Genomic DNA, 11,139 nt, shown 5'->3' with positions numbered 1-11,139 from the left:
TCCCGGAAAATAGAAAAAACCGTACGCTCACGCCATGGGTTGCATGAAAACGTGACCTAAGCTGTGTAATTTGGTGGATAAATATTATTTTTCAACCGATTTAACTCAAACGGGGCTCATTCGACGCGGAATCGTTTGGTGGTCAACTGTTTTGTTGAAAAATATATATACAAAACCCATAGGCCCACTTTTTTGTTCATAAACAATTCGTTTCATAACGAACGATTTCAAAAATAGGTACCCAGGACGCGATGTAAATCAGCCGGTAAGTTATTGCTCCGGTCGTCACGATATATTTCATCATCAACTCGTGTGCAATTATGCGTGCTTGCCATACAAAACAATGTAAATTGGAGTACAATTGTGTTTTTCATCATTTGAGAAGCGATACCTTTCAGAGGAAGATATATAAATCAAGTAATCTGTTCAAACTTCCCGCGTGGTATGTTTCGTGCGTGCAGTTGATCGAGTGGTAGACCTGCATGACGATGTCGCTATCAGAAGAGATAAGGTTGGCGCGAGTTTTTGGTTGCCTGGCGACGAGCGAACGTTGTTGGTTGTTATTCGGTTTTCCCTCTTTTTCGAGTAATACAGTTCAGTTTTATTTATGAATCAAGCCTTTTTGAACATAATAAGAGAAAACCGTGAACTCTCAGTATATCTTTAAAGTTACATTGCCATTCGGGCGGAGCGAATGAGAGAAAAACACATTGCCGTTCGGGTGGAGTGAGTGAGAGAAAGTACAAGCTTTCCTTAGAATTGCACGTGCAAACGCAATCAGCCATTCGGGCGGTGAATTACTGTCTTTCGGACAAAAAGGAGAGAGAGAGAGAGAGAGAAAGTGACCAAGAGCACAGGCTTTGGTATTTTTTTTACTTATTCTATGTTTAATGATATAGTGCCACTCGGGCGGTGAGAGTAAGAGAGAAGAAAGATAAATCTTTTCTTCTAATTTGTTCATTTCACCCGATTCATAGAGACTTCTAGCGCAAGTTGCCGATCAAAGACAGAGAAAGAAGACGAGAAAGATAGAGATGAGAATGTCGAATTCTTTCATCGGATTACGAAACTACGCCATTTTTTCTTCTACAAACGACGTTCTTATTATCAGCTTACCAACGATACGTATTTACTAATTTTTAAGTTTATCTTCTGTTTTTTGAATAGATTGAGACTCATCCGATAACCTAATAATGTAACAGTTTCGTGAATATAATTAATTATAATATTTAAATGTATGAATTTCTCTTTGAATTTAATGTTTCTTTTCCTCTCTATTTTGACTTTATTGACATAAGATAATTATAATTAATGTATTTCCGTGGATTGCTATATTGTATTTCTAATAGATAAAATCTAAATTTCATATAATTATTTTTATTAATGTTGTTAAATTTCTTCACCTTTTATCATTCATGTTTTTTTAACATATTTTTGGTCCTTCGAGCCGGATAATAAACAAAAAAAAAAAAGAGATTGTATTTAACGATGAAACTCAGTCATATTCACGCTCATATTGAGCAACAATTTTCACTTTCAGATTTGATAACACACTCATATGACAATTTTGTAAAAAACGGATTATACAGTGTCACACCACAGAGAGTGTATGCTCGCTTGTCAACATTAAGTGACGACTGGGAGCGCTTCTGTCTAGAACATAAGGCCATTTTGATATCTATTCAAGAGCTAAGTAACGAAGATAAGCTTTCTATTAGAACTCATTTATATTTTTCAACCGATCTTTACACTTCAACACATGAAAGCTATGTGAGCGTGGTTGAACGTTTGAATTCATTAATTCAAAGTGATCAGGGAAGCGCTCCAAGTACGTCATCTTCACAGGCTGCATCATTCTCCACTTCCAGCTTACCGGTGTTCGTTCATCATGCAAGACTGCCTCGAATTGATCTTCCCAAGTTTAATGGCACCCCTAACGATTGGTTACCATTCAAGGATTTATTTAATTCACTCGTTATCAATAATCCAACATTATCTCCCGTAGAAAAACTCCAATATCTTAAGACCAGTTTAACTGGAACCGCGTCGTTTTTATTAAAGAACACAACTTTGGCAGTAGATAACTTTTTGAAATCTTGGGAATCATTAAACGAATTTTATGAGAATAAACGCTTATTGGTTAACGCAGCATTACAATCGTTGTTGTCTCTTAAACGTATGACGAGGGAATCATCCGTTGAGCTGGAAAAATTGTATACAAGTTTCATGCAAATTTATAGAACTTTAGAAAATTTGAATCGCCCAGTAGCTTTTTGGGACGATTTTTTGATTTTCATCATATTGCAACGCATTGATTCGGAGTCCGTGAAAACGTGGGAACAACATTTGGGCTCCTCAAAGGAGATTCCCACTTGGGCTCAGTTAAATGAATTTTTAGTCTCTCGTTTACTATCTTTGAAGGCCTTCGAGAAATCTCGTACGGGTAAAGGTGATTCGCAACCATTCCAGAATACCGTTAAAGCCCATTACCACGGAAAAGCAAAGGAGTTTGTTAGCGCCGATACAAAATCATGTCCGCTTTGCAAAGAGAAACATTACATTATGTCATGCCCCAGTTACTCTAATAAATCTGTTCAGCAACGTACTGCAATTATCAAGAAACACAAACTTTGCTTCAATTGTCTTGGTTTCCATTTGTCATCACAATGCAAAAGTACTAAACGGTGCACTAAGTGTGCCGCTAAACATCACACTTCTATTCATCAAACGCCTCTTCAGAAAACTACTTCGAAACCTGCTACAAGCGAATCTGACATTACACTTAGTAAAAATGAAGCACAAGTACTGCATTCTTCTGTTGATAAAGCTAACGAGTCAAATATTTTACTAGCAACAGCTTTTGTTAGCATCTCTGGTTTAAATGGAAGGAACGCCAAATCACGGGCACTCATAGATCCAGGATCCGAAGTCTCCCTGATTACAGAACGTCTGGCTCAACGACTACATTTTACACGTTTATCATCCAAAGTCTCTCTTATAGGAGTTGGTGCTCAAAAATCAACAAGTTCTAAAGATCTCACAACATTTACACTGTCACCACATTTTGAATCTCCCTTCAGTCGAGTAGTGTACGCTCATATCCTACCAAAGCTTACAACATGTATTCCGTCTGAGGACGTGGACCCAAGTTCTTGGACCCACTTACACAAGATCAAGATGGCTGATCCTGAATACTATCGCCAAGGGCCCATTGACATAATACTTGCAGCCAATGTTTATGGGCGCATCCTTTTAAATGGAGTTGTCAAAGGTTCCGAGGATTCTCCTATTGCACAACAAACTCACTTGGGCTGGATTGTTTCTGGACCAACAGAAGTAATGAACATTCCATCTATTGTACATGGATTTCATGTCTCACGTGATATAGATCTCTATGATCTTCTACGCAAATTCTGGACATTGAAGGAAATTCCGTTAAATACAAAATCGCATCTCTCACCAGAGGAACAAGAATGTGAGGACTATTTTATTACTACACATTCTAGAGATCAACGAGATCGTTACATCGTTAAGCTTCCCTTCAAGAAGTCCGTAAATCTTTTGGGAGATTCGTATGCCAGGGCGTCAAAGTTACTTACAAAATTAGTTGATCGATTTAAACAGAACAAGGAGTACTCTAAATATTATTCGGCTTTTATTTCTGAATACGAAGAGTTACAACACATGCGACTCGTTGACGAGGATTTAAGATCACCTCCTCATACATTTTATATTCTACATCATGGAGTCTGGAAGGAGCAAAGTCTCACGACAAAATTGAGAGTCGTGTTCAATGGTTCCAGCCCCACTACAACCGGATATTCTTTGAACGACATTCTCCATACGGGATCTAAGTTGCAAACCGATATTTTTGACGTCCTGATTTGGTTCCGTCTGTTTCGTTATGTCTTTTCTACCGACGCGGAGAAAATGTTCAGACAAATCAAAGTTTATCCAGACCATTGGGCTTTTCAACGAATACTGTAGCAGGATGCTGACAAGGGCCGTCGCATTTACGAGTTAACAACGGTGACTTACGGACTAGCTTGTGCTCCTTACCTTTCTCTACGAGTCTTTAATCAACTATTACGGGACGAAGGATCGAAATATCCTCTAGTGGTTCCGGTTTTGGAGAAGGGAAGATATGTGGACGATATCTTTGGTGGAGCGGATTCGATCGAAGAGGCTAAGGAAATCTCTCAGCAATTGATAGGGATTTGCATGGCGGGCGGCTTTAAATTACGGAAATGGATAAGCAACCATCCACTGGTGATCGATTTTATCCCGGAGGATAATCGAATGGAGACCACAACGATCAATATTAGTGGTGATCTTAGCATTCACACTCTCGGGTTGTGCTGGCAACCAACTACAGATTCCTTTCACTTCTCTCTCTGATTCTAAATCTTTCACGAAGAGATCAATATTATCGTATATTGCGAAGCTGTATGACCCGCTTGGTTTATTGTCTCCTATCATCATTACTGCCAAGATCATTATTCAAGAGTTATGGACTTTAAAGTTGGACTGGAATGATCCTTTGCCTGATTCCGCAAAAAAACGATGGTTGGATTTTATCAAAAGCCTAACAGGTTTACATCAACTTACATTCCCTCGTTGGGTACATTATACGACTATCTACCCGATGGAAATTCATGGCTTCTGTGATGCATCCCATCAAGCAATTGCTGCCGCTGTGTACATCAGAGTGACTGATACGCAAGGAGTTACTCAAACCGCTCTCTTAACATCAAAGACAAAGGTAGCTCCGTTAAAGAAGCTCACCATTCGTCGCTTGGAGTTGTCTGGAGCTTGTCTATTGACTAGACTTGTATCCCATGTACTCAAAGTTTTTACCTCCGCTAATATGCCTATCGTTCTGTGGACTGATTCGTCCATTACATACACATGGATAAATAATCATCCTTCTCGCTGGAAGGAATTTGTACAGAACCGAGTCTCCTTTGTTCAAGATACTCTTCCTCAAGCAAGATGGAGATTCGTACCGGGGATTGAAAATCCTGCTGATCTAGCAACCAGAGGACCGACCCCTGCTCAGCTCTCAGAACTGATTACATGGTGGACAGGTCCACCTTGGCTATTGCAATCACCGGAAAGTTGGCCTGTCATGCCATCAACCACCAAACAAAGTGAGATTCCTGAGGAAAGACCTGCTAAAGCAAACATAGTGAGAAAACGCCTTGAACTGTGGGAGCTGATATACAGGTTTCATGACCTCATCAAGCTTCTTCATGTCACCGCTTTATGTCTCCGAGCCGCCTCTCACTTTAAGAGAGATCCTCATATAAATACATCACTTACCGCTACTGTTAAGGAGGTAGAAATATCCAGGTTCTTCTGGGTCCAGCGTATCCAGAGAGTCTATTTCCATTCCGAGATTGATACACTATCTAAAGAAGAAGTCTTACCAAAGAGCAGTGCCTTGTTACGGCTTAGTCCATTCCTGGACGGTCGCGGTCTGCTGCGAGTAGGAGGACGGTTACAACAATCCCTCCTTGATTATTCAGAGCAGCATCCACTGATTATTCCAAAGAAGTCGCCACTGACCGATTTATTAATAGCCGACGCTCATGCTAAGACACTACACGGTGGTACTCAGATTACCTTATCCTACATAAGGAAAACTTATTGGATCGTTGGGGGTCGAATTCCTGTGAAGACATTTATCCTGAGGTGTGTCACATGCGCACGATTTCGACAGGAAAGAGCACGACAGTTGATGGGACAACTTCCGAAAGAAAGGGTAACTCCTTCTCGACCTTTCACACACACCGGAATTGACTACGCCGGTCCTTTTACAGTTAAAACATGGAAAGGGAAAAACGCAAGAACGTATAAGGTATACATTGCTCTCTTCGTATGCTATTCCTCATCTGCTGTCCACCTCGAGCTTGTGACAGATTATACGGCGGATACGTTCATCGCAGCATACAAGAGATTTACCGCACGGCGAGGAATATGTACGACTCTCTCGAGCGATTGCGGTACCAACCTCAAGGGTGCTGATTCTAAGCTACGGCGGTTATTCACTCAGGCCACCAAAGAATCAGATAGGTTAGCCATACTATTGGCTAGGAATGGAACTGAGTGGAAATTTAATCCACCGGCCGCTCCACACTTTGGAGGTAAATGGGAGGCAGGAGTCAAATCGGTGAAATTTCACCTGAATAGAGTAGTGGGAAACGCCTTACTCACATACGAAGAGTTCATTACTCTATTGACACAAATAGAGGCAGTACTCAACTCGAGGCCGCTGTCACCTCTAAGTGAAGACCCTGAAGACTTGGCTCCACTCACTCCAGGACATTTGCTGATGGGCTGTGCACCTACCGTCATTCCTGAGCCCTCTATTGAGTCGGCTAAAACATCGCACCTTTCCAGATGGCAACTGATTCGCCAGATGTTAGAGAGTTTCTGGACTAGATGGTCCAAAGAGTGCCTGCAGAGGTATTATGCGAGATACAAGTGGAACAAACCAACTCCATCTCTGAAAGAAGGTACTCTGGCCTTAGTGGTTGACGAAAGATACCCTCCCTCAAAATGGCCTCTCGGGCGTATCACTCAGGTTCATCCTGGTAAAGATGGTCTAACTCGAGTCGTAACAGTACGTACTCAATTATCTGTACTGAAACGTCCTATTACCAAGATTTGCCCTCTCCCTATTATTCATGAAACTCTTTAATCTGTTCATTAACCATGTTAACGAAAACGGGCGGTATATTCAAACTTCCCGCGTGGTATGTTTCGTGCGTGCAGTTGATCGAGTGGTAGACCTGCATGACAATGTCGCTACCAGAAGAGATAAGGTTGGCGCGAGTTTTTGGTTGCCTGGCATACTATACCATATATTCGTATCAAATCTGGATTTACACCGGCATAACCAGATATTTAATACGGATTTGATATGGATATAGTACTACTTGGTACGCGTATCAAACGGACGGTGTAAACTAATCCATTGACATTCACAACTCTTTACAGAACTCTCTGTTGATAAGAACACCAAAAGAATCTAAGTGAGCCCTTCGTATACAACAGAGAGATGGAGTTAAACATTTTAAACATTTTTCTTAATACATTAAAACAGCTTTAACAAAATTGAAAAGAGGACCTATACATCGAGCTGAAATTTACTAATATTTTGAGATTATAGAAAGTAACGGACAGTTCCTTGCTTGCTTAGACCAATATAGCTGTGGTATAGCTATGCTACTGTTTAGTGCAACATGCCATATAAGACATTGAGGAAAATAAAAACAAACTTACTGGATCTTCGTATAGTGTAACAATAGTAGCATTTTCACCCTCAAACAATGAATCTGTCCACTGTAGTCATTATCAGCCACCACAAAGCGTTGCTCGTTCTGTGATAGAAATGACATTGCACCTTAGCTGTCTTTTAAGTTGTCCATTTTATCCATTGTCATACTGGCATACAATCCCATTATAACAATCAGCAGGTTGTAGCATATCCAATGTACTTCTGAAAAAAAATCATCATATCTGTATCGGTGCATTGTTAATTATCTTTATTATCAATAAATTTTTACATTCTTGAGTCAACGATATCAAAATCGCGATTACGACAAAACATATTAACGGAATACTGTGAATAGGAGCACTAGCGGAGTAGAACAAATTGTCTTTTGCCAATAAAAGTCAAAGTGTAAATGTACGAATAACCATATTCAAAATGTGAGAAAGAAACACGTCGAAACAAAAGTTTATAAATATCGGATTACTTGATTTATATATCTTCCTCTGAAAGGTATCGCTTCTCAAATGATGAAAAACACAATTGTACTCCAATTTGCATTGTTTTGTATGGCAAGCACGCATAATTGCACACGAGTTGATGATGAAATATATCGTGACGGCCGGAGCAATAACTTACTGGCTGATTCACATCGCGTCCTGGGTTGTGGCGTACGCCTATTGGACAAGCCGGATTGAATGCTTTTATGAACACCAGAGAGAGAGAGAGAGAGAAAAAGACAGTTACGAGTTACGAGTCGAACCGTTCACTTACCACGTGCCATATTGTACTGAGTATCAGAAAGATTATTAAAAGAGTTCTTATTCTTGTTAAACGTTCATATATTGTGTCGTTTCTTCCTCAAACATCCTCCAGACGTAGTAATAAGCTCGAGCTACTTTTATATATATGCAGAACATTTATAGGGTACCTATTTTTGAAATCGTTTGTTATGAAACAAATCGTTTATGAACAAAAAAGTGGGCTTATGGGTTTTGTACATATATTTTTCAACAAAACAGGTGACCACCAAATGATTCCGCGTCGAATGAGCCCTGTTTGAGTTAAATCGGTTGAAAAATAATATTTATCCACCAAATTACACAGCTTAGGTCACGTTTTCATGCAACCCATGGCGTGAGCGTACGGTTTTTTCTATTTTCCGGGAAAACGATTGACCACCAAACGTTTTCATTGCGATATTCGTGACCACCAAACGATTCCGCGTCGAATGAGCCCCGTTTGAGTTAAATCGGTTGAAAAATAATATTTATCCACCAAATTACACAGCTTAGGTCACGTTTTCATGCAACCCATGGCGTGAGCGTACGGTTTTTTCTATTTTCCGGGAAAACGATTGACCACCAAACGTTTTCATCGCGATATTCGTGACCACGAAACGATTCCGCGTCGAATGAGCCCTGTTTGAGTTAAATCGGTTGAAAAATAAAAATTGTCCGGCTAACTTCACACCGAAAATTACTTCTTTATTTTACAGGAAAACGACTAACCACCAAACGATCGGACTAGACTACCAAAGACCACCAAACGACCACCAAACGAATGCAATTAATTAAAGTTCGATACGTTGAAGTTGCCCAGCTAACTTCACTGAGGTCATTGTGAGTGGTTTGTGTGCTATTGGGATGTGCGCTATCGGGACCCGCCGTGTAATTAAGTCTCGATATAGTGTCATTATTTAAGCAAAAATAACGTTCTTATTAAACATAGCGTTATACAATCTTTCCCCGTTGGTGTCTGTCTTGTTACAATTCCATGTACGGTTATGAACATTGAAATCCCCCATAATAATAACATTATCCTCCACCATGTAACATAAATCGGGCTTAGAAGACTCAGAATGAATGCATAAGCGATCCACATGAATTAAATAATTAATTATATTTCTGATATGCTTGAAAACAATTGAATTAACAAAATTTATTGGGCACCCACAGGCGGGATCAACGATAATCGAAACGTATCGTATGCGCGCGGATCATTAAGAGAGAGAAAGTACGACCTGGCGTGATGTTTGATGTCGGAGCGCCGTGAGAGCGAAGGCGATTCTGCTCATATGATGACAATCAAACCCAGTACTGCGATGCCGTGCTGGGGCTGGATTCGGAGCCGCAGGACCTCACGCGTTCTCCCAAGCTCGGTGTTCCGCGTCTTGCGTCAGGCTCCGTTGGCGCCTCTCCTTCGGAGTAATCTTTTATCCTCCAAGTCTCTGGGCTTCGTGTCGGCGTGTCCCCGACTACACCTTGTCAATCCACGACACAGCCGGACTCCTTCCGGTTTAGATCTTCTGCCCAGGCTAGTCCGAATGCTTCTGATCTAATTCTCCGGTCCCCGTCTCCTTTCCCTCGCCATGCTGCCATTATTTTTCCCTCGCCGTCCTGCCATTATTTTTATTCTTCTATTTCCTTTTCTCACATTCCATTGCTCGCCTTGCTCGTCTCGCGCTTTTTCCTTTCCGCTGGGCATATTTTCCACTTTCTCCTAAATCTATCTCTCTCCTCTATCTTCCTTCTCTTTCTCTTACGCGCCTCGCAACACCGTTGAACGCTCTAATTCGCTACAACCATCTTAAATTTAGTTAAATTTTTCCAAGAATTGTCTGAATCTGTTGAGCGTCTGCGATATACTACTATTATATTAAATAGTATAGAGAAGCTTCTAATTCTAACACCTATAACGTCAAAATTCTCAGAATTGATGTGCCAATCCGGAATTACGTCAAACTGAATATTATTTTTAATGATTAGAGCAACACCGTCATTATTATTTCTATTTTTAGATTTAATCGTTTTATATCCTTTAAAATAAAGTATTTTATTTGTACTTAATTTTGTTTCTGTAATAGCAGCAATATCAAAATCTAAAATTGTATTACTAAATTCAGATTTTTGTTGCTAATACCTTTAGCGTTCCATAGTATTATATTCGCCATTTTTAGTTTGAATTATAAATTATTTTATTACCTAAGTTATTCCAAAATTTGTACTTAATATCCGCTGAAATCTTTTTCATATTATCTAATTTTTGAAATTGTCTTTTTCTTTTACCTATTATATTAGGAGTATAAATAAGTTTCCGCCGTTTTTTATCAAAAATTGGGCATTTATTGTGAAAGAACGGTACCTAATGTTTTATTCAAAGTATTGTCCATCGCTAACCACTTATTTTTTCCCATCTTTCTGGCAGCATACGGATACCGCGTCGGAAGAATGCTTCATCTTTTGAAGCTACCCACAAATCGACCCAATTTTTTGTATCTTCATATGATGTGAAGTGTTGCTCAGAGGCCATGCGCCATCGATTGAAACAGGTAGTAATCAGAAGGAGCAATGTCTGGTGAATATGGCGGGTGGGGTAAAACTTCCCAATTGAATGTTTCCAGGTAGGTTTTGACCGGCGCCGCAACATGTGGACGAGCATTATCATGCAGAAGAATAACTTTGTCGTGTCTGGAGTAGTAGTGGGCACGTTTTTCCTTGAGTACTCGGCTTAATCTCATCAATTGTGTTCGGTAGAGAGCCCCAGTAATGGTTTCATTCGGTTTGAGCAACTCATAATACACGACACCAAGCTGATCCCACCAAATACACAACATGAGCTTTTTTCCATGAATGTTCGGCTTGGCTGTCGATGTTGAAGCATGGCCAGGTGGTCCCTATGATTTCTTCTTCTTTGGGTTATCGTAGTGGATCCATTTTTCATCACCAGTGACTATACGATGCAAAAAACCCTTTCGTTTATGCCTGGCAAGCAGCATTTCACATGTGAAAAATCGGCGTTCAACGTTTCTCGGCTTCAGTTCATATGGAACCCAGTTTCCTTGTTTTTGAATCATTCCCAAT

General features: G+C 40.1%; 1 protein-coding gene across 1 annotated transcript; it reads left to right on the top strand.

The window, feature by feature from the left end:
* Positions 1–1,488: 1,488 nt before the first annotated feature.
* On the top strand, positions 1,489–6,703 carry LOC105202853. Its single transcript, XM_039453149.1, has 3 exons — positions 1,489–3,948; positions 3,991–4,269; positions 4,445–6,703. Exons 1-3 carry the CDS (start codon positions 1,489–1,491, stop codon positions 6,701–6,703), a joined length of 4,998 nt encoding a protein of 1,665 aa, XP_039309083.1.
* The last annotated feature ends 4,436 nt before the right edge of the window (positions 6,704–11,139 follow it).

Source organism: Solenopsis invicta, chromosome 8, assembly GCF_016802725.1.
Source record: "Solenopsis invicta isolate M01_SB chromosome 8, UNIL_Sinv_3.0, whole genome shotgun sequence".
Classification (NCBI taxonomy): domain Eukaryota; kingdom Metazoa; phylum Arthropoda; class Insecta; order Hymenoptera; family Formicidae; genus Solenopsis; species Solenopsis invicta.
The sequence above is the reverse complement of the archived record's forward strand: the minus strand, read 5'-3'. Positions and strand labels throughout refer to the sequence as shown.